Source organism: Mesoplodon bidens, assembly GCF_964165515.1.
Source record: "Mesoplodon bidens genome assembly, chromosome: 10".
Classification (NCBI taxonomy): Eukaryota; Metazoa; Chordata; class Mammalia; order Artiodactyla; family Ziphiidae; genus Mesoplodon; species Mesoplodon bidens.
In genome coordinates this window covers 70,081,486-70,106,635 of record NC_138172.1, presented here as the reverse complement: position 1 = coordinate 70,106,635, position 25,150 = coordinate 70,081,486, and the positions used below count along the sequence as shown (strand labels likewise).

Here is a 25,150-nt window from a genome sequence, read left to right as displayed (position 1 = left end):
CAGGACTGTTGTGAGAATTAACAAGGGAACATGTGCAAAACATTCTGAGCTCTTTGAAGAAATGTAAGCGTTCTCTAGTAATCTGAAGGTGTGATATACTTTAACTCTCACATTCTAACCAAAAGCAACCTGGGACTTGGCAGTCTTTGCTGACTGTAGATATCCCAGAGCGCTACAAAGCCACACACCTGCACTTAATTTTTCTCTCTTAAATACCAAAATGATCAAGGTGCCATTATTTTTTTCCATCTAAAGATCACCGAGTTTAACTGTTAATGCTATGTGACTAAAAGCCAGCATCTAAAGAAAAGCCTTTCCCACCAAGCTCACAAACACGAACTGATCTTTAATTTGCCACTACTGTTGCCTTTTGCAATCTGCTTCTTAAGACTCACAGCTACAACAGAACAATTTCTTAAAGGGTCCCCTCCCCTCTCTCACTTTTTATGGCTACAGACCCAGCACTCTGCACTGCTGTCCACCTCTCTAAATCACAATACCCTCTGATCAAACAGTAGTCACCTGAGATACAAATAGAGACACTTATCAACCACTCAGGCTACATTCGTTCCTTGACTTACTAATAATGGATCTAATGCTAACCTTTAGATCTAATTTGCAAAGTACTAAAAAGAAAATGACCTGTGTACTGAAGAGGTCACTAACATTTTTTAAGTGCACACTCCCATCTAAGACACTTGGCCATGTACCTTTTTTTTTTTTCCCCAGTACGTGGGCCTCTCACTGTTGTGGCCTCTCCCGTTGTGGAGCACAGGCTCCGGACGCGCAGGCTCAGCGGCCATGGCTCACGGGCCTAGCCGCTCCGTGGCATGTGGGATCTTCCCCTACCAGGGCACGAACCCATGTCCCCTGCATCGGCAGGTGGACTCTCAACCACTGCGCCACCAGGGAAGCCCCCATGTACCTTTAATATGTATATATCTGTATGTGTATTTGCTGATTTTAAACTATACATATGGGCTAATACATAATTATGAAATTAATCTGTGAAACAGAAATTTTAAAGGGCTGAGATAAAGAGGTTTTATGATTTTCTCTCCATACCTCACAGACTGTACCTTGTATGCCCTTCTTGAGAGACCAGTGACTTAAAGAACTTTATTCTAGCCTAAGTATCCTTTTTCTAGCACACATCGTTATTAAGCTGGAGGCTGCTTTAGGTCCAAACTTATACGGATAGATTGGCTGGGAGGGAGTCAGTAAGATCTAATTCAGAGGGCTTTACTCTATGGCTCCTAAAAAATGACACCACTGTAATTTTTTTTAACATCTTTATTGGAGTATAATTGCTTTACAATGGTGTGTTAAAGTAATTATTTACTATCAGCTGTGCCTGAAGCCCTGTGCTCTGGAAGATCTCTAGGAGCGCTATTGTCACTGTGTCCCTTGAGGTAGAAGCACCAGAGCATGAGTCCTATTCTTGAAGAATCTAGACACCAAGAATACAGGAACACTCCAGCAATGTAACACTAAAAAGTGTTGATTCATAAGAAAAATGTTCAGAATCCCCACCATGGGCAACCTGCTGATTTTAGGACAGAGAGAAAGATGGAGACAAAGACAGTCAGCTTGTGGTTCTCAAATCAAATCATTTAATTAACCTCTGAAAATCAGGAAGCTCTGTCCTCTAGAGTCAGGGCCATTATTTCAGGCTAACTGGAGGAGCCTGAGGGGGCCACTGACCGGCTACTTGAGAAGAAGTACAGCAAGCTGAACCTGATGACCTTTAATGTCCACAGTGAGAAATCTCAACTTTCCTTCAGGCTTTCTAGGAGATGACCTGCACATTGCATTAATTTCCTTCCAAGCCAGAAAATCTCAATCTTTTTCTAGTTAAGAGGGATGTATTCACCTAAAAGAAGGCCTGGAAATGTGTGACTGAGAGCTCAATGTCCCACTTATCATTTCACGTAAGGAGACTTTAAAACATTACCTTCAGTTCCTACTATAATACTGACATGCAACAAAGAATGTGATCAACATAAAGCTAATTAATGAAACTACGCATGGCAATGCATTCTGGTACTTCTAACTCTTAACTCCTTTCTGCCTAAAATACCGATTGATGTGTTACTAACACTATCTAATGATTGGCCACTGTATACACATAATCTTTAACGGTAAGACAATATAATAGCAGCTACCATTACTGAAGATCTATTATGCAAGCTTTATGTGTATCATTTCTTTTCTTACATCAAGCTATGAGATTTATCACCTCATTTTACAGATGAAGAACAAATTTTGAGATATTTACTTAAAATCACATTTTGTAAGGGGCTAGGCTAGGATCTGAAACAAGATCTGCTTCTAGAATTCTGTTTCAAAAACTATGTCACTACCTGCTATAACTCCAAATCTGTGTTTCTCTTTCTCCACATTTCATTCAATGATATGCTTTGTACTGTCTGGTTAGGAGCATAAATAATTACAATAAAATATGATAAGCAGTATTATGATGTAGTGAAAAGCAGGCTTTAGGATCGGAAGGATCTGTGTTCAAGTCTTGACTCTATTACTTACTAGTAATATTACCCCAGGAAATATATATAAATTTCTGAGTGCCTGTCTTGGTTAACTGTAAAAGAGGAATAACTGTCTTGCAGAATTGTTCTGAAGGTTAAATATGCATGTATGTAAAGTATACTGAATGGTGCCTGGTAATGTAGTAAGCATGCAATAAATGGTATTAGTATTTTTAGATACACAAGATAGTATGGGAACAGAAAGGATGAAACAGATCTGCCTAGAAGATGAAGGACACAAGTACATGATATTCAGGAGGGGTTCCTACTAGTTTCAGTGTATAAGCTGAGCACACAAGTCTCTTTCCTAAATCTCTCAGGATGACTCAACGCGCTCGAGGCTCACGCCTTGATGATACCTGAACATGTCGGTAGTGCTAACCATAAACCCTGTCCTGAGGGCCAAAACTGGAAGGAAAAAAGAAAGACCAAAGTAACCTGTGTGTGTGTGAAGCGCTGGACCTGTAATCAAAGGGCTAGAGTGTTTTTTTAGGCTTCTGGCTGGAGTGGGTAAGAAGATGGCTCTCGGACTTCCCTCTGGCTAAGCAGGACGGTCTGTCTCACCCCAGGGCACAGTTCTCTTCTGTCTCAATCAGGAACTACCAGGGGAGCTTGGGTACTGAGCACAGGAGGGATGGGAGCATGTCAGGACTATCTCACACAGCCCTGCCTCAAAACCCGTCATTTGGAACAAAAGAGTAAAATTAAAGTTCCTCAGAGTTCAATGCCTGGATGTTATTCTGAAACTGTGCAAGGACAGGCCTGTTTGAGGTTAACATCAAAACTATGAGCATTTAAAGGGGTTGAGGTTTCAGTGTTAAGTCTGTACACAGAAGTAGTTTGTGCTATTTCTGCTGGGGAGTTAAAAGGACTTTTTAAGTTATGAAAAATACTTTGCGACCTTTAGAAAAACAAAATAATTATTTTGACTCTTTCAAGTATAATCCTTAAGATACTCTAAATAGCAGGCAGCATTACTTAAAAAGGCAAATACTGTCGAAAATAAATTAAGCTACAGAGTAAGGGAGCAATGGGCATTATGAGTGCTCTTTAGAGAGCTACAAGATTCATGGTTTCATGCTTAATACAAATGTCACAGATGCACAAAGGTTTTTTGGGGACTCCATGTATCTGAAAAGAATGATTTCAGCACACCCCATGGCTTTAGCACAAATGAAAGGAAATAATTTCCTAAAACTATTAGGACACTATACTAGTCAGTTAAACTGATTATCTGTACTACAACTTCTTTTACTCTCCAGCCATCATTTAAATAATGTTTTTTTTTTCAGTAGGTCCATGACTTATACAAATTAACCACATGCTAGAAACTGGGCAATGATTTGCATTTTCTGTATGGCTTAGGTCTTAATAACATTCTTCAGACATTGGGAAGTAGGTAGATTTTGATGTCCACCTTCTTGGTTCTAGCTGCCAGCATTAACTCAGTGAATCAGACCTCCAAGAGCATCACTCCGACCTCTGCTCACACCCCACTCCCAATACTAAGCACATAATACATCACTTCACAAATCATGGAAGAAATTAGAGCGTACCCTGGCAAGGTCACTGTATTAAAACCAGTAGCTAATGCCTGTGATTAATTCAGGTAAGAATGAACCCAGATAAGAATTATGTACATACCTGTACCACAGGATCTTTTGGTTGGTGTGATTAACGAGACATGAGCTGTATCTGTGCATGGCCCACCTGGAAACAGAAAAGCAGGTACATCAGTTAGGACATATCCTCCACATACCCAGAGCTCCTATATTGGATAAAGAGAAATCTAAAAAGGAAGGGATCAACCTGTAAATATGCATAAGGAGAGGTATTAGGAAAGATGAAGGTGGTGATGGTAGTGGTAAGTTAATTCTTAGTTCAGTTATTTAGTCTACAGGTCCATATTCTTTCTACATTATAACATGCTTTTCATAAAAAATAATCGAGTCTCACATAATGTTAAGACATTAAAGAAAAAAATTTTAACTAGAATTCTGATCTGGGTAAGAGTAAATTACCCATAAGTTTGGGGAAATGAGTTTTTCCACAGAGAAATAAGCAGGTGTACTCCTTTTCAGGTTTATCTCAGTGGTCACCCTACCTTTGAATTTACTGCAAAGCTGGCCTTATTTAAAGTGGGGGGGGGGACTCCCTGAAGAACAAATAGCTTGTCAGAAGAAATAAGGATCACTGTAATATTTAAAGACAGCACTGCTGACTAAGGAAGAATATCTAGTTTAATTATAAAAATATGATACCAAGAGAGCCTTCATGCAATCTTTGTGGGCCCAGGGATCTGACGGATAGGTGTAATTCAAGAATATGCAAGAGATATAGTCAGTCAGTGGGCGAAGGCTTGAAAAGCAGTAATTTCATTCTACAGAATCAGGACCACCAACAAATTCTTAAGCTGATATTGATATATACTCCAACACATCTAATCAACTATGCCTTACCTACTGAAATAGGAAGTTACTGTGTAAACATGGAGACCTGTGGTTTTTGACATGCCCTGGGAGGGGCAGTAGTGATGATCATCAAGAAATGGGACACACAGGCAAATGTTACACATATATTTTGAAAAAGCTCCCCAGGTGACTATAGCAAAGGGAACATGATTTCTTAGCATAGTTTTATGTCACCTATGACGAGACCTCATATCACTGAAGTTACTCATCAGAAAGGAAGGAAAGATGAAAGAGCTCAGAGACCTGTTCCTAGAGTTTATGCCACCAAGATCCGTGGGTTTTGGAACCTGGAGATACCACCTAAGAAGTTCATCATTAGTCTACTCTTTCCTATACCATGGCCGTAACAGCAGCAAACCTTAGTGGGTGTAAAAAGACACAGAGGAGAAATAGGAAAAGGGAGGAAAACCAAGTAAGTGTGTTGTTAATGTCAAAGAGCACTTAGCAAATACCTACTATGCGCCACCACAGGTTAGTCTCATGCTCTGGGGCTTATAATATTGTTAGAAAGATAAAATCTGTTTACTTAAACAAAGAACAATACATGATAGCAAAAAAGAGCTGGATGCAAAATGATCAACTGCCAAAGAATATGGAACAAGTAATAAATGCTAAATGTAATCAGGAGGAAGGATTATTCATCACTGGCCAGCATCATGTGGAAATACTTCTCAAGGATTTGAAAATGATGCAAGAATAAATTAAAAATTAGAAAGACCAAAAGAACAGGGCATTTCAATTGAAAATTTTTCTACAAATGTCACATTCACCAGAGAAAGCTTAACATACTAAAATTCCAGAGGAGGCCCAAATAGGCACTGGTGACATAAAAATAAGTAACATGGAGAGACAATGAGCTGCAAGAAAACCTAATACAGACCCCACATCCTCGAAACCCTCTGGGCACTGGCTCTGTAGCTCCATAAAATGTTATAGCTTCTGCTTCCTTCCATGTGTGATTTTTTTGTCTTTTGTTTTTTTGTTGTTAAATGAATCATTCTTATTTCTGGGAACATAAGTAGTTAAGTCCTGCAACTATTCTTTATTTACTGAGTAATCCTGGGTAAGTGAACCTTAGTTTCTTTAACAAAAGAAATGGGGATAGTTAAAATTGCCCATAAGCCACAGTGTTAATGAGATCATCTGTACAAAAAGACTTCATAAACTATAAAGCCTTATGTTATGTATCTTCACTTTCTCTCCCATGAGGTTTTATGCACCCAAGGGTCAAGACTCACTTTGTCATCTACTCTTGGGTCATGACTGTATGGACAAAGGGCACTTAATAGTGTTCAATAAGTGACCACCACAAGCCACTTGATTGAATCAGTAGAGTAATGTACATTTTTTAAAAACCCTTTTTTACTGAGGTTTAACATAAAGAGAATGAAATACTAGAATGAAGTGCACAAATCTTAAGTGTATACCTTGAAGGATTTTAACATATATATAATTGTGTAACAACCACCAGATAAAAATACTGGAACATTTCTGGAATCCAGAAAATTCAAGGGTACATTTTTAAAAAGATTCCCAAATCTTGACTCTGGAAATTTGGATGCAATAGGCTGGGGTGGGCATAGGAAGAGATTAGTGTACATTTTTAAACCAGCTGAGCACGATGTACATATTAAGAGCCCAGTTAGTTCCCATCTCTGGTAACACTAACTCCCAGCTCAATATATGGTGAAGATCACTGAGTTCACACAACATCGTGAGCCACACAAAACACAAGCATCAATAACAGCTTAACTATCAGAATATTTTTTAAAGGACATAAAATAATTCATTCAGTAAAATTATAAGAGCAGAGAGAAACTGGTTAAATCAAAACCCCTAAAGAAATTTGGCTGGGACTCATGAATTAACACTCCCATGTTTACAAATGCAATCTTTACCTCATTTGTAGGTTTAAAGTTTATCTTTTTGAAAATTCCTAATGAATGAATTTCTGTAGGTTTTGGCAAATACTCAAATAACTTCAAGGCTACCTAGCATATCTCAACATGCATCATCATGAAAGTGTTCTCCAGAGAGCTTGTTAAACTAACAACCCAATCCAAAGTATTCACTACATTATAGTAAAGTACAAATAGAACCATAATTGAGCCAAAACACACAGACAGCAAGAGTAACTGGCAGTGATAATATATCCCAGCTTTGACGAGACAAACTGGACAATATTATAAACAGAGAGCTTGGAATTAAATTTGGTCTGGTAGACTATAACCTATGACTCTTTAAACTCCAGAACAGATGCACATGAGCACTGTATATATATTCTATACACTAATTGTGTTGTCATATAAAATTCCTATACTCTCAAATAAAAGGAGTAACCACAGGAAATTAAGGTATCTACCCTTACACAATTAACTGCAAATCAACTCTGTTAAAATGAATGCAGGAGATTAAGGGCCACTCAAGGGGAACCTTTTCAGGTTTGAGTCCACAACAATAAAAATATAACATGAGTCCCATGTGGGTATAGCAAACAAAATAATTTTGAGAGTTGATGGTAAGGGTCAAACTTAGGGCATCTGTTCTATCAAGGAATGGAGTTGGCTAATGTCTGAGAGGGGGGCTGGAGTATGGTCTCATAAATCATTGTAAATTCTGCTCCTATTTTTGGCCTTTCTTCCTCTTCTTTCCAAACAGAAGGGTAGACAGGGCTAATATCTGAAGAGTAAGATGAAGGAGTCTTTTCTTGCCTGGTCCTACAGGTTAATGTAGTGATGTTGTGTGTGTGTATGTGTGTGTGTTGGGATCAAGATTGGAAGGCTGGGAAAATAAATGCATTTCTAAGCACAGAATGAGTCACACCATTACCCTCTATCTTATATTGGTAGCAAGTGAGTCTGTAACAGTAAGTTTGGGGTTGTTAAGTATTAAAAATAAAACCATAGTTAAGGTACCTTGTTTAATATGACAGACTCTCTGGGAATTCTGAACCAGACAATATCAAGATTAACTCATCTAAACTTTTAGCCCATCACCATGAGTGTTTTTTGCTTTCTTTTGCTAAAGCAAAATTAAACATGTCAAATTTTTTCAAGTTTCTTCATTATCTGAAGATACTTAATACTATCATTTTTCATTTGATATTACATTCAGAACTTTTTCCTAAGTTTCAACAATTCAGAGTCTGGAATCTGCAAGTAAATAATGTGTGTGGTAGCTTCTGGTTTGTATTCTGTAAGTCTGAATACTCTATCATTGTCTTTTAGGGATGTTTCTGTTCTTGTATTAAAGGTGTCATACATAATGCAGCACTATGGATCTACATTTGCAATTCCACGTGAGAGCCATGGAATGAAATTCTTCAGCTGTATTCCCAGCAACTAGAAATCTTTACAGCCTTTGCAACAGGGTAGTGGATTTTCTTAGGGAACCAGTACTGATTTCAGCCCTGTAAAGTTGAAGACAGGGGTCAAATCTGCATACTAAAAGTCACTGTAACCTGCAAAACCAGAAGGACTGAATAAAGGTATCCCGTCGACTATCAACATTCACATTTCAAGCCAAAGTGGCAGGAACCTTTTTCAGCCTCCTATAGAGTTAGTTACTGAGCATGTCAAAAAACACTGAGCTACCATAGTAGTCAATCTGACTGACTGGTTGAAGACTATGACTCAGGAGAAAGATAAGAACACAGGTATGCAGGGCGGCTGCATTTATGCTGGTTATCATCTTAGGCACTCAAAATCTAAGGCTGAGTAAATATAGAAAAACAGGATTTCTCCTTAACCTTGAAAATAGAGATCAACAATCTACCCAGAAAGGTTTTGTTAAAAGAGCTGTGATGAGTAGTTATTTTTGGATCCTGATTCCACTAGCCCTCATTGGCTGCAGTTATACCATGTGCTAAACCACATCAATTAGGAAAAATGGACTGTCAAGAAGTCAGTCAGCTAAAAATTGCCAGAAGCTCAATAATCAAATATTCTACTATCAGCTCTTTCATGATAACTGCAAAACATTAATACACAAAAATAGCCATTCTTTTTGTAGATTTATAACACTTCAATATTCTTGCTTAATTAGCATGACATTTACATAACAGTATCTAATTAATTTCTAACTAAGGCACTGTGGGCTAATTAGAAATGCATCATCCTTTTTTAACCAGCTTGTCAATTCCACTCTATCATAATCTGTACATTGTTTACCTTTGCAACATCTCACTTTTCCAGGCTTGCTATTCAAAAGGTGATTTCAGACAACAGATTCATGAGCTACAATTCTCTCTCCACTCTAGAGATTCGTAATACCTTATGGGAGTGTTTTTTGATGAGCCATCCTTAAAAAAAAAAAAAAAATCTATGCAATGGAGATAGTGAAATAAACTCAACACTGTCTCCTGATGTGGTCATATTAAAAATGCAAAACTATCTTTTAAAAATATTCAAAGAATGTATATTCCTTCAGCAGTAAAACATTCCTTCTTTAAAAGCCTTCAAAATACACACAGATACTTAAAATAGTAAATGGTAATAAATATTAAGGACAGACCAGAATGCACAAGAAAATAAGCCATCTCTTCAGAAAAGAAAACTCTATCCTCCAACTTTACGTAAACCTGCAATTCATGAACTGTTTTAATCAGAAAGGACACACCTAATCTGTCTACATAATTGAGTTTGAAAAGCACCATCGATTATAAATAAGGATACATAAAGATATAATGAGTGGGAATCTAAGTTTACAGAGAATCTTCAGCCCTGATAACAGCCCTCCCATTTCTCCAAATGAAACTTCCAAATTAAACCATTTACGAAGCTTGTTACAGAATATAAGTGTTAATCTCTCAGAAATTCTAATCCTAACTCACTGCATGAATTTTCACACCATTTAGCTCTAAATTAGGGATTCATGAGGAGGGGATTTCCAAAGTGGGTAAGAAACTGCTACTGGTAAGCTCTCTGTTTTGTTCATAAAAAGGGCCTCTCAACAAAATTTCATTACCATTCCACCCCGACTCCCCCTAAATAATTGTAGCTGGTCAGCTCTGCAAATATTAGTGTGTGTGTGTTTGTGCATGTGTGAGTATGCTTATTAGTCTATCTGCACAACAGAAATAAAGTTTAAAATTCTCCCACACCGCCTTCCTCAGGGAAAAACACTACAAGCAAAATGAAATCAGGAATGCTTTCCATTTGCCCAGTACTGACAGACTCTTTTACGGTAGTGTGGACATCCCTGTTGGGGCCAGGGTATGTGTTTTGGACGAAATGCTCTCTCTTGACCCAGCAATGGCCTTAATGGCATGACCTTTAGGGGTAGTGGCAAAGTCTTATGCACCTTGGTACCCTAGCATATGAGGTGTTTAAAATATGTTTTTCACTATTGAATGAAAATGATCCAAGCCAAAATCAATTATTGAACATATATATCTATTCAGAAGGGAAATGGAACTATTAATAAACAGTTGATTTTCACCATATTTACATGTTAATCTAGCACAGCAGTTCTCAAACATTTGCATCTTAGGACCTTTTTACACTTAAAAATTATTAAGAACACAAAAGAGCTTTTCTTTATGTGGGTTATATATCTATTGATATTTACTTTATCTGAAATAAAAACTGAAAACAGATTTTTAATTTTCATTTAAAATTCACAAAATAATTAATGTCAACATAAAAACATTTTTATGAAAAATAACTACAAATTTTAAAAATATGAGAGCAGCCTGGCTTAAAGAAGAAACCTGGATTTTCACATCTGCATTCAATCTGTTACAATGGATTGCTTGTATGAAGCATATGAAGAAAAACCACCCTCACACGGATATATAGTTGGAAAAGGAAGGACCTCATGGACCCTGTGAATGGGTCCTGAGGACCTCTATAAGTCCTTGGACCACACTTTGAGAAAGACTGGTATAGAACAAAACAGGTTAATATAATTTCCACCTTCTCCACACTCTGCTCACATGCCAACTGACTTGTTCTAGTCCTGCAGAGACCCATCAATGCACTAGTACAAGAAGTAGTAAAAGGTTTGCCCATTCTCAACAAAACATTAATATTTAAATAAATGAAGGCAAGAATAGTGGAATAAACTCTAGAATTATAATTTCAACCCAGAACATTCTATTTCTGCTACTTATGTAGGAAGAGTAAAACCATGTTTCATGTAACTCAAAGGATTCTGAGCAGTTAAATCTGTTTGTTTTCCAGATGTGATCTCTCACCTAGAACCCTTGTAACCAAAAAAGAGCATCCCATATATTAAGATACCGACAAACACTCACCACTAATACTCCGAAATGTGATAAAGTCCAACAGCAATTAACACTGAATTTCTAAGACACCACTATCTTGCGGTTCAAAACTAGAAAGAAACCTTTTTTGAGAGGTCAAAATATCCCCTGGCGAATGAAGTCAGTTCTATTTTTAGACACTTGTTTCTGTGACAAAGCATATACTTAATATGAATATGAAATCGGGAGCTGTCACGTCTCCAATTTAGACTTCAGTTCTGACTATTTACAGGCTTAACTAAGGCCCAACTCAGGTTTCTATATTTGCATTTTACCATCAACACAAGCATGAATCTCATAACATTAATGAAGAAACCACTCAGTATTACAAGAGCTTTTATTTTTTTGACATATTTTAGCTACCAAGAGTGTTTTCATAAATCTTGTCCTGCGTCTGCAAATGAAAGAATGCACTGCCTTCCTCAGAAAAGGAAGTGACCTGTGCATGTTCTCTATAAGAGGCTTCAGAGAAGCCTCTTAAAAAATACGTCTATTTAGGCCATAGGTACTGCCCCATGGACATTTAAAAAGAATTCTGAACATAGGTGCCCTTCTTCCCTGACCCTGTGCTGAGCCTCTCCTGTAAGTAGCTGTACCACAGCTGGCAATGTGTTCAAAGTGTCAATGATTGAAAGGAAACTTAGCCAAACCTCCTTGCTTTACAGAAGTGAACACTAGCAGGTCTTACTAACAGGACCTTTCTTTGCAAATAATAGTTGAAAATGTCACAATTTGAATTATGTAAAGAAGTGTTTATATTGATATTTGGGAATTTAAAAAATTCCTTGCCAACATGGCATCCTATTGTTTATTAAATCTAAAGAATCCTCCTTTTGACAGATCAAAAAGTGAAATGGTTTATGAAGCAATAGAACATATGAACACAAAACATAAAGTTACATGTAGTCATTTTTTTGGCATGGGCAGCTCTGAATTTTCAGAGAGAAGTTCACAAACACCATTAAAATATATTCACGTAAGTTTAAAATAACTACTTCCAACTCGCAAATAGATAGATGACCCTATTATATGATTTTTTTCAGCCAAACACTTCTGTCATAACAAAACTTAGATTTAATTTAAAATCAGCACAGTGTCACCTATTACCTGTATCTAGACAAAATAAAAACAATATGACAACTGCAAAGGGCTAAAGCTATGTGATATGTGGTTGTTCACTGTGACCTTTACTTTCACAGTCCAGTGTAGAGCATTTCATTTAATAAGAACATAAAAAAAATCTGCATTTGCAAAGCGGGGGCAGTGATGATGCTGCTTCAAAACCTAGTATGAATAGCAATAACTGTATAAACTCATTAAGTGCCTGAGGAAACCTTTATGGGAAACTAGCCTTTCAGATTTGCAGACTTCTTAAGGGATCCTTGAAAAATGGGTGTTTAAAGTTTGCTAGTCTCTCTTGCAAAGGGGAATCTTGAAGAGGGAAATTCAGGTGATAAAAGAAATACCCATAAGCAGAAACTGCTGTTTCACAACAGGCAGGTGGCTATTTGCAGTTAAAACAACAACAGAAAAGACAGTCTCTCATTATGCTAAAAGCTCTGTTAAAAGAGATGAATTGTCACAACAACAAGACAACCAAATTTCAAAGTTAGGTAGGGCAACTGCCTTTTTGAGTTACTTCACCTTGAGATTACTGAATGGCACAGAAAACAATAAAAATATTAAGTAGCTGCTCAAAATCAGGTTCAGGCAATGAGAAGCCTCTCTTTAGTGTATCAAAACACATGAGCACATGAAGGTTCTCAAAAGTATGAAAAATTAGTAAACTTTTCTAAATATTTAAATCATTTACTGAGTATTGCCTTGCTGGGTGCTATGGGGCAGAGCAAAGCAGAATAAAATTAAGTCTCTGCTAATTTGAGGTATAACCTCTAAATTGGTACAGAGAGATGAGATTCTCATGTCAGAGAGGTGACCAACACAATATGTGATTAGATGTTACAGGGAGGAAGTCAGGAATTCCTTGGAGGGAGCAAGTGTGGATGAAATGGTTCTGAGGTAGGCTTCCAAGAGCATGAATAAAAATGGTAATATGAGTTGCCATGGTGTCTTTTGGGGACAACAAGGATCTGGTTCTGTTCAGAGCTGAGTATCAGTGCTGGGAAAGGTAGGGAGGTCAAAAACAATGAGGTTCCAGATTATGTGGGGGAAGGATGTCTGATACAAGATTAAGAATCTGGATGATCAAATAGGCAGTGATGAGTCAATGAAAGAATTCCCTTTTTTGTTTAACATGATATCAATGGGGATTCATCTGACTAGTTTATTGACTAGGACAAGATTAGAAACAAGAACAGTCTAAAGATTATGGCTGTAATCCTATGAAAACATAATGGTGGCAATAACAACTTCCCAGACCTTTAATATTTCTCCACTGAGCTAACACTAGAGGATCATAAACAAAGACAAATTAGGAAATATAAACAATATTAGACTAATTAAGAATAAGATTTAGTTTGTGTACTTGGCACAATACATATTCTAAAATTAAGAGCACCTTCAATAGAAAAAAAATTTTAAATAAGAATATGTTCCAATAAATTCCAATAAATTTAGAAATGTAGATGAAATAGATATTTTTATAGTAATACTAATTGCCAAAACTAAATGAGGTCAAAAATATAAATAGTCCAATATCAGATATCAGGCGAATCAGTTTTATGAATAAATTCTTCAAGCTTTCAAAGAATAGATACATTACACAATGTCAGAACATAAGACAAAAAGCAGTGTTAGGGCACAGGAAAAGATGAAAAGCTTTCTGAGATTAATGTAACTAGTATCTAAACTAGACAGGAATAGCATGCCTACCATATATAAGCACACACGTACACAAAATTAACTCAATTATTTAAAAGGTACAAAATTTAAAATAAAATTAGCATTTTGAATCCATCAGTACACTGAAAGAACTAACAGAGTTTATTCAAGGAATGCAAAGATGGTTTAACACTGGAAGTCTATTAAATTAAGAGATTACATATTAAAGGAGAAATGTATATGATCATCTCAACAGATGCTGAAAAGCATTTTATAAACATTCCTCTCTGATTTAAAAAATTAACAAGCTAAAAATAGAAGTTTCTTAACCTGATAAATAATATCTACAAAAAAACCTGTAGCAAATACTACATTTATGTGTGATACACTAATATATTTCACATACATTAGTAATAAGAAGTAGTATCAGAGTTAGAATAGGAAATACATATATAAAGCTATAAAGAAGAATTTCTAACAAGAAATGTATAAGGCTTACACTAAGAAAATAATAAATATTTACTCAAGAATATTTAAGAAGGTTTGAACAAATGAAGACAAATGATATTCCTATATGAGAAGACCCAATAATGTATTAAACTGTCAATTATTCCCAAATAAACCTATGTTTTCAGTGTAAACCCAATTAAAACTCACACTGTAATTTTTAATAGAATTTGACAAAGTGCATTGAGAAGAAAAAATGTGAAAAAATGCAAAATTAGCCAACAAAATTTAGAAAAAGATAAACTAAGGGGGAACTAGCTCTATCAGATACCAATACACACCACAAAGTTATTTTTCAGTCTCAGGAATATACAGTTAGACCAATGGAACAAAATAAAAGAGTCTAAAAACAGATTTACATTTATAAAATAGTAACGGAATTCCAAACCAGGCCTAATTGATAAGTGGTTCTGACATAATTGGTTGGAAAAATAATTTGGAAAAATTATTTTGGAAATATAATAATATTTGGAAAAATAATAAAGGTAAATCCCTATACCTCATATATACAAAATAAATTCCAGATGGAATCAAGAGCTAAATATAAATATAAACTGTAAAATATAAAGAAAAATATTTTTATAACCCTGTGATGGAGAAAGCCTTCTAAGAAACACACAAACCTAGAAGACAAACTAAGACCTGAACTTTAAAATCTGTGAATTTTCCAATGGAATACAAGGCACCCAAATCAAAATTAGAAGTCAAGTGACATACCAGAAGAAAATATTTACATGATATGTAACAAATATATAAGAATACATAACAAATATCCAGAATATATAAGGAGCTCCTACAAATCAGTAAGAGAAAAAGGCTAACAAAAAAATAAGCAAAGAATACAGATAGGCAAATCAATGGAGACACAAATAGCTAATAAACATATGAAACAGTGCTCAATCTCACCATCAGGAGAGGTCAGGGAAATGCAAGTTAAGATAAGCTTTTCTTTCGCCTGTTGCCCCCCAAAAAAGAACACCTAACGTTGGTAAAAGTATGGGAAAAATGCTCACTCAAATAAAGTGGCATATAGGAATAAAGCAGTAATGTTATTTTGGAAATTAATTTGGGGGTGTATATAAAAATTTTAATACATATTCTTTGACTTGTTAGTTCCTCTTCCATGTATTTATCATGGAAAAATGATACATGCACCATTACCTATGTTTAAAAATGTTTACATCATATGGTTTATAGCAGTGAAATATCAGAAACAGTCTCAAAAGAAAAGAGAAAATAATAATAATAATACAGAATACTACAGAGCAGTTTAAAAAGAATTAGGCTGACCTAGAAAGATCTCTAAAATATACTGTTAAGTAAAAAAGCAAGTTACAAAACAATACGTATAGTATGTTCTCATTTGTATAAAGAAAAACTTATATTTATGTAGACATGTATATAACTGCATAGCAAAAGAATATATATAATCCAAAATAAATAAACAGTGGTTATCTCTGGAAAGAGTGGGAATTTGGGGGGTGGGGAACGGGGTGGAGGCATTAAAAGAATATATACCTTCTAACATACATAAACCTGTATGTCTTTGCTTTACTTGTATACTTAAAAGATAAAATAACTTAAGACAAAAAAGAGGGCAGCAAGTAAGTATTTAAAAGTCATGGTTTTGCTTTAATTTTGACTTTATTTTTAGACTACAAAAAAGGTCAGATGACACTCTAAGTGCCTGAACAAGTTCTGATTCAGCTAACAATGTGGAATAAAAGTAATTTCCATAAGAAAACACTGCTAAACTGGTCAGTCCTTTTGCATTTTGACCGGGATTCATTCAATGATCCCATACATTGATTCCTGGTGAATTACAACCATTCAATTCAATACAGCACATAACTGTACGTTATCAAACTGTACTGCAAAGTACCAATCCTTTCAGAACACAAGCCCTAATAAAAGCACCATGCTTTACAGAATCAGCTTCAAGATAAATAAATACACTGGAAAAAAAAGTACCTTTAAATTAAAATCAGAAGAGACGTTTAAAATTTTGGCATTCTTCATTATGGGAAAGAATCTCCCACTTTGATACTATTATATATCAGAAAAGCTCCATCTGTTGTATAATTATCTCTGATAAATGGCCTGATGCTCCAAGCTTCATTAGAGAAAAAGGAAGAGAAAGACACATACAAAGAGAACTGTAAATAAATCTCCTCACCATATTTCACTTAAAACCAGCCCAAGAGGAAGGCATGAAATATTTTTAATAGGTAATATTTTCTGAATGTTCTACTAGAATAAGTCAGCCTGTTTTGCAGACTATCTGGTCTTCAAGTAGGCATAGTCCAAAAAGGGAAAACTAGTTTCACTTAGAGATTATTATAAATTTAATTGGTAAAAACAGATGAACATGAAGTTCAGCCACTCAGTGGCAGTGATATTAATTTTCCAAGGGACAGATCTGTCAGACAGGAATGAAGACTAGCAGCCAATGAAGCCCAATTCATGTTCAAAGACCCAAGGGCAGTTTAGCAAGGAAATCTGTTAAAACGTGCCACCGGGCTTCCCTGGTGGCGCAGTGCTTGGGAGTCCACCTGCCGATGCAGGGGACACGGGTTTGTGCCCCGGTCCAGGAGGATCCCACATGTCGCGGAGCGGCTGGGCCCGTGAGCCATGGCCACTGAGCCTGCCCGTCCGGAGCCTGTGCTCCGCAGCGGGAGAGGCCACAGCGGTGAGAGGCCTGCGTACTGCAAAAACAACAACAACAACAACAACAAACAAACAAAAAAAAGCGTGCCACCATTCTATTTTTTAAATGCCTGGGGAAGTTAGGCTATGACCAGGAACCAGTTTCCAAGGAAACAATGGAAATCTCTTTGTTCAAAAAAATTAATTTAACACACAGATAAAGAATACCCTCAAATTTCTGTTTTGGGAATCACTGTCATATTAAAGGAAGATCCAGCCAGCACTTGGAAATGAAGCTTTATTCATTAAAAGTCTTCACTAACATTCCAGTTAGTATGGTTCTCACTTTTTCTGTATATTTTCTTTTGGTTACAACAAAATCATCTCTTGGGTATATGTAGTAGAGAAGAACAGGAAAAATTTTCAGCATTATGGATGAAAAAAGGCCCAGAGCTGAGTTCTAGCCCTGTCATGTGACTCAAGGCAGGTCACCATTCAAACCTTTTCCTCATCTGTAGAATAAGGAGGAGACAATCTGCCCTGCCTATGTTGCAGACTGTTAGGATGATCCCAGAAAAATAACGTTTGTCAGAGGGCTTTGTAAAACAGGGGTTGACGAACTTTCTCTGCAGAGGACCATTGGGTCTGTGTAGTAACTACCCAGTTCTGCTGTTAAAGTGCAGACGCAGCCACAGGCAATACATACATGAATGAGCATGGCTGTGTTCCAATAACAATTTATTTGTGAACACTGGAATCTGAATTTCATATAATTTTCACATGTAAAATTACTGTCCTTTTGATCTTTTTCATTTAAAATCATTCTTAGCTCGTGGGCCATACAAAAACAGGTGATGGGCCAATTTGGCCTGTGGGTTATACTTTGCCAACTTCTCTTAAAAACTATTGCTTTATATATGTGTTGGTTGCTGTTTATTGCTTAGTATGTGCCTCTACACAGTTTAGAAAAGTGTTCTGTACGAGGTGGGCCCTCTCTAACTGTTAGATTAGAATGTCAGAATATTTAAAAACAAGCCCATTTCTTGCCATTACTCTTCCCTAGTAGCAGGTATCAGTTCTCTTCCTCTCCTGCCTAGAAAGAAATAGAGCAGCTAACTCTCCACCAACACCTCAATTTCCCTCCAGTACATAGTGGGACCGGCTAACCCCTGCCCCCGCCACCAAAAACCCCACAAAACCTAGCTCTGTATGCATGTACACCATAAGGCTCCCCAGAGGGCACAAGCAAGGATGTCCAGGCCTTTAAGAGCATAACAATAGGAAATCTAATTTATAGGAGAAATAGACAGAAGGGCCTTTTAAAAAAATCTTTTAAGTCCAATCTTATAAGACTCTGACTGAAGGTGACCAGTCATCTGCTCATCTTGTTAAGGCTATCTGGGCAGATGCACTGTCTAAGTCAAGAGTAGATAACTAAAGTGATTGCTAAGTAGCAGTGAAGACACAGGTGATCCACTGACACCTTGCAAATTTTTTCAACTGTGACCCACCTAGGAGAAGAAGGATGGAGGAAGAGGCAGCAGGGGATTACTCATATTAATCTTTTAGTATCCTCAAAGAGACCAGAATTTCATATAATGCATCTGCCCTGACAGCTTTAACAACCATTTCCAGCGTTCTACCCACAACCTGACATTATTTCAAAAGTTGGCTCAAGAAACAAAGTACAGGGCTTCCCTGGTGGCACAGTGGTTAAGAATCCGCCTGCCAATGCAAGGGACACAGGTTCGAGCCCTGGTCCGGGAAGATCCCACATGCCACAGAACAACAAAGCCTGTGAGCCACAACTACTGAGCCTGTGCTCTAGAGCCTGCAAGCCACAACTACTGAGCCCACGTGTTACAACTACTGAAGCCCATGCACCTAGAGCCCATGCTCCACAATAAGAGAAGCCACTGCAATGAGAAGCCCGCGCACCATGACAAAGAGTACCCCCGCTCGCCACGCACAGCAACAAACACCCAAGCAGCCAAAAATAAATAAATTTAGTTTTAAAAAAAATCAATGTCTCCTAGACTAGATTTGAAGCTTCTAGGAAAGTGTTCTATGCCTGTTTGGGGTCACAGATATCTTTAAAAAAAAAAGAAAAAGGAAAAAAGAAACAAAGTACAGTAGCTGATTCAATTTGTTGTAAGGCAGAAACAAACACAACATTGTAAAGCAATTATACTCCAATAAAGATGTGGGAGTTAAAAAAAAAGAAACAAAATAAACCACAATTTATCTCCTCTATGAAAAACCTGGAAATTGAAAGAACAATAAATTGGTAGTAGCAAGAGCATTAAGAAATGTATGTTATTTTGTTCTTTTTAAGTGTTTGCGCAACATTCCTTCCTCTGTAGTTTACTTGCAAGCAACGGCCTTTACACTACAAATCACTACAGAGACAGGCAGCAATGGGGTGGTGCTGGAAAGCCAGGCTGCTCTGTGATGTTGGGCAAGATAAAGAATCATCCTGTGCCTCCATTTTCACATCTGCAAAATAGATACAGTAATACCACCCGCTTTACAGGGTATTATGAATATGAGGTAGGTTAATACAAATAAAAATTTGGAACAGTGCCTGGTACTTAGTAAGTACTCTGGTGATAGCTGTTACCATTTTTATAGCATTTAAATGTTACAACAAGTCCTTTGGTCACTAGTAGAATTTTGTTTACCAACTGCTTTTTGAAAATGCTTCTAATGGCTAAAGTTCCATGGACTCTTCTGCAGACACACATAAGATGGGATAGGAAGAGACACATGTGTGTTTAGACAAAGAAATATCACTTTGAGTTTTTGGACACCTGTTTTATTGACCTCCAGTCAAGGTGTTTTAAGAAATTCTTTTGTATAAAAGTCTGTCCTGTTCTCTGCTTTACACATTCTTGTCAATAGTTCTTACTCTATCTGCAGTCTTTTCAAAACAGCATTAATGTACCCAGACTCTCACCACCTTTCTGTTCTTATATTCGTTTAACTTTGAGAAGCAGAAAGCAGATATAATCAAGAGAATGAGTATTGCTTATTAGGAAGAAAAGTAAAACCTTTCACAAGCCCTAAAGAAGACTCAGCACTTCCAGTTCTACACTAACACTTCCAGTTTTACAATAACAATGGATCCATAACTACTACAGAGTTTACAGATTACGTAGTACTTGGATTTGGAATCCCAAACCCATCTCCCAGCAACTCCCACACCTTACTTCTCCATGACTCTCTAGGGGAAGCTAAGGACCAACAGATGAAATTCTGGTCTCTTGAGGATACTAAAAGCTTAATATAAGTCATCCCCTGCTGCCTCTTCCTCCACCTTTCTTCTCCTAGGTAGGTCACAGTTGAAGAAATGTACAAGGTGTCAATGGATCAGGCTGTCTACTCTCACCTGGGTCTTCACCGCTACTTGGCAATCACTTTAATTACCTCCTGTTGACTTACAATGCATCTGCCCTGACAGCTTTAACAAACCTTCCTTACTTTTCTTATCCCTATATCCCCCCCATCCACAAACCAGGCACATATCTCCTCACTCTAGCATAGTTTTCGACCTAGGCAAGATGGCAAAACTCGCCTGAGAAAGCTTTTGCAAATGACGTGCTTATTAACCACTATTCCTGCTACTGCCTCCCTTTCACCCTGAAATTCTCATGCACCTGTTAGGGAGAACAAACCAGAAACTCAAGGAGAGACGTATGTATCTGAAAAGGTGACCTTGTGGATAGAGACCTAATCTTATTCATTTCTGTACCCAGCACTTAACCTAGTGCCATTTAGCAAAGACTGCTAAATGAATATACAAACCACTGAAACAGTTTATTAAATAGTTTATTTAGAGAATTAATCACATGATCGCCAAATCCAAATTTTTCTTGTCAGCTTACAGTTTCCTGAAGCATTTTCACAATGTTGAGGCAATATACTATAGTGGTTGAAAGCACAGGCTCTGGAACCGAATCAGTGGGTTGGAGCATGAGCTACACTGGGCAGCAAGAGCTCTGAATTTTGGGTAGAAGTTACTGAACCACTCTATGCTTCAACTTCCTCATTTGTAAAAACAGGGATAATAAAAGCACCTACCTACTGTGACAATTAAATGTTAGTATGTGTAAAGGGCTTAGAAGAGGGCTTAGAAGATAGCCAAACACTTCATAAATATGAGTGAATATTTTCATTATTATTAATAATATTATTATTTCATTATTAATATTTCATTATGAGTAGTAGTACTGTGAGAATTAAATGTTAGTATGTGTAAAGAGCTTAGAAGATAGCCAAACACTTTATAAATATGAGTGAATATTTTCATTATTATTAATAAAGCCTACACCATATGTTGAAATTTGTTCCTTGCCTTTTGTGACCTTGCCCACTATCATTTGCCTCCTCTCTGACTTCTTCAGTTGCCTCCTCTGTTTTGGTTTCCCTCTAGGTTCTATTCTCACTGCTTTTCTTTCTTCTCACCTTTGGCAATCTCACTTAACCCCTAAGGCTTCACTTATCATCTGCATGTGGATGAAGCCAACCTTGACTTCTTTCTCCTGAGCTCCAACTCAAACTGCCCAGTTGAACACCTAAGTCATCATTAAACCTCATATTAGCAAATCTCCTCCTCTCTCCAGATCTATGAAAATCCAAGGTTTACAATAATGAGCTCCACAAGAATTAGGAAATGAGATTAGACTCTGAGAGTTTCACTTGAAGAGTTAAACACACAATGGTTTAAAGCAGTGATGTCACCAGAAAGAGAGAATGGATCTGAAACTGGTAGAACTACACATCTTTAATCAGATTGAAGGTATTTATGTATATATCGAAAGGAAAAATGGGGCAGTCTACAGCAGCCTAGAGTGGCAAGTTATGGAAACACAGGAAGTACTGTGTCCTAGGGGCTCCAGAGCTCAGGGTAGGTCTAATCCCCAGCAGAGGAGGGGAAAGGGGCATAAAGATGGAATCTTGTACTGAACGTAAGACCTTCCCTATATGTCCTCAGAGTGCACCTGACAATCAGCGTGATTCAAACTTTCACTTCATCTAACTCCACTTGTTCTGAGTCCACACTCTGCCATTTGCTATGTAAATCCTCGTTATGGGTCTGCTTCCCATAAAGATCTGACTCCAGAGAAAATATTTTAGTCATAGAGTCATATGGATATAGTGTTTTTATTTTCAATCCCTGTTATAAGGATATTTCATGATGAATTAATCAAGTAACTTTTGGTTACCATGTGAGTTTCCACATACCTTAATTTCACAAAAAGAAGTGTTGATCTTACCAACACGAATATTTCTATTCTCTGTGGCAGTTATATTTCACATTGTGAATTAACTAATTAAAAGCATGAGTTCCAAAGCCAAATGCCTGAACTTGAATGCTATTCTGGTTACTAGTTTGCTACCGCAGGCAAATTACTTGATCTCTTTGTGCCTGTTTCCTTCTATGCAATGGGGAAACAGTACTTACACCTCAATGAGTTGTCATGAGGAGTAAAATAAAAAATATGCAAAACATATAGAACAGTGTCTTGCACATAAAGTGCTCAATTAAAGGTAGCTGTTGTTATCTCAGAGCACTTGGGCTGCTCAAGTTGTTTTGATCCTGGCCTGATCCTGGTGTGTGTGAATCCAGTCAGATGCCATTCCATAAGATGAGATTCTGATCAGCTCCAAACTTTCCCTTAGACAAGGAGTGCCTAACCAAAGGCCACAGTGAGCTTTAGAAAAATTTTATTCAAAATTGAGTATAAATGGTTGGTGTGTATTTTTCTGAGACAAGGGGCCAGAGCTTTCATCAGCCTCTCAATAAGTACACAACCCTCGGGCTTCCCTGGTGGTGTAGTGGTTGAGAGTCCGCCTGCCGATGCAGGGGACAGGGGTTCGTGCCCCAGTATGGGAAGATCCCACATGCTGCGGAGCGGCTGGGCCCGTGAGCCGTGGCCGCTGAGACTGCGCGTCTGGAGCCTGTGCTCCGCAACGGGAGAGGCCACAACAGTGAGAGGCCCATAAGTACACAACCCTCAACAGATTTTTAAAAATGAAACAAAACCTACTGCCTTAACATTATCACTACCATTCTCATCTTTTTTTCTCCTCTTACATAATTTCAACACCTTTGCCTAGGCCTCTATTCAATAGGTTACAATAATTTAAAAATTTTCTCTGTGCAATGTTATCTAGTATAATCCTTCCCATTTTCAATACTACCATGCTACTTCTGCAAAATAACTGTAGTAATATTACTTCCTTTGCACAAAAACATGACTACTGTCTAAAGTCCAAATATCTTCGCTGAGCATTCAAGCCTCTATGGCACGGCCACAATCTACCTGCCCAGCCTTGTCCTCCATAAATGGCCCTAAAGGAGTCACTTGCCATTGCAGAACTCCATGCAGCTTTCCTCCATATTGTGTCTATCTTCAACAGCACCTTCTCCAGTAAACCAACACCCTTCTTCAACAGTCGATGTCTTCAATACGTAAGAAAGACCATTAAAATAGGTGCATACAACCATGTATCAGGGTTTCTCAACCCTGGCATTACTAACATGTCAGGCTGGATAATTCCTTGCTGTGGAGGGCTGTCCGATACAGTGTCAGATGTTTACAGCATTGGGGGGAGGGGGAGGGGCAAACTCACTCCTGGTTGAGAACTACTGATATAAGAAATATATTTAATTTCCGCTGCTAAACAGTAAATTCTTTGAGGACAGGAACTATGGCCTTTTTTACCTTTATATTCTCAACTTTACCTAGTACAGTGGTTTATGATAGGGGTTTAGATAAACATTTGTTCTCTGCTAATCTTTCCAAAGTTAGTAGACAGAACATTCTAACCTACCATATTCTAAGGATTTCTAGATATTCATTAAATTTGAAACACCAGATTTCAACCCGTTAAGTAAAGCTTTTAAAAGGTAAAAAGCTGCTATGTCATAACATCACTACAATTTTCAACAAACCCTGTCAGTTACAGTTGTGCCCTAAAGGAAACGGTTACAGCATTATAAAGGTTAAGTGGACAATGGACTTCCATATCACATATATGGTAATAGTATTCTGTCACTGAGAACTTACAGAAGAGTAAAAGAAACTACTTCCTCCTCCCTTCAAATATCCTATGTTCTATGAAGTATATAGTGTTATCTCATTAACTGCCTAGAAACACTTGAGGCCCACTTAGTGACAGAGGCAAGGCTTCAATCAAAGGTTCCTAAATCAGGTTAGGTTCCCTAGACTAGTGGTCCTCAATTCTTGCTGCATATTTGAATTCTCTGAAGAATTAAAAAGAACAGATCACTGAGCCTCACTCCAGACCAATTAAATTACAGATTCAGGGAATGGTGCTGAAGATTAAAATTGTTCTAAAAATCCCCAGTGGATTCTAATTTACAGCCAGGACTGAGAACAACTGCCCTAAACTGGTTCAAAACCTCGTGTACCCTGACAGTTAACAAAAGGCAATCCTTTAAGAAAACCTTAAGCGGGCTTCCCTGGTGGCACAGTGGTTAAGAATTCGCCTGCCAATGCAGGGGACACGGGTTCGAGCCCTGGTCCAGGAATATCCCACGTGCCACGGAGCAGCTAAGCCTGTGCACCACAACTACTGAGCCTGAGTGCCACAACTACTGAAGCCCACGTGCCTAGAGCCCGTGCTCCACAACAAGAGAAGCCACTGCAATGAGAAGCCCGCGCACCGCAACGAAGAGTACACCACAACTAGAGAAAGCCCGCACACAGCAACGAAGACCCAACATAGCCAAAAGTAATAAATAAATAAATAAATAAATAAAAAATTTTAAAACACACACAAAAACCTTATGCTCAATGGAAGGCTGAAACTTACTCTCTACCTTGCTGACTTGGGCCTATATGTTAACACTTAATCTTGAATTGAAAGAGCTGCTATCATTTTTTCTGGAAGAGGCATTAACAAAA

The 25,150-nt window shown here is 37.5% G+C and overlaps 1 protein-coding gene across 1 annotated transcript in view; it reads right to left on the bottom strand.

Moving 5' to 3' along the window:
• The window catches only part of ZFAND3 (zinc finger AN1-type containing 3), a 343,937-nt gene that overhangs the window by 52,254 nt on the left and 266,533 nt on the right, over positions 1 to 25,150 (bottom strand). Inside the window, exon 4 of the mRNA XM_081247541.1 lies at positions 4,191 to 4,256. Within this exon, the coding sequence (XP_081103667.1) occupies positions 4,191 to 4,256 (66 nt within the window). The remainder of the gene's footprint in view (positions 1 to 4,190; positions 4,257 to 25,150) is intronic.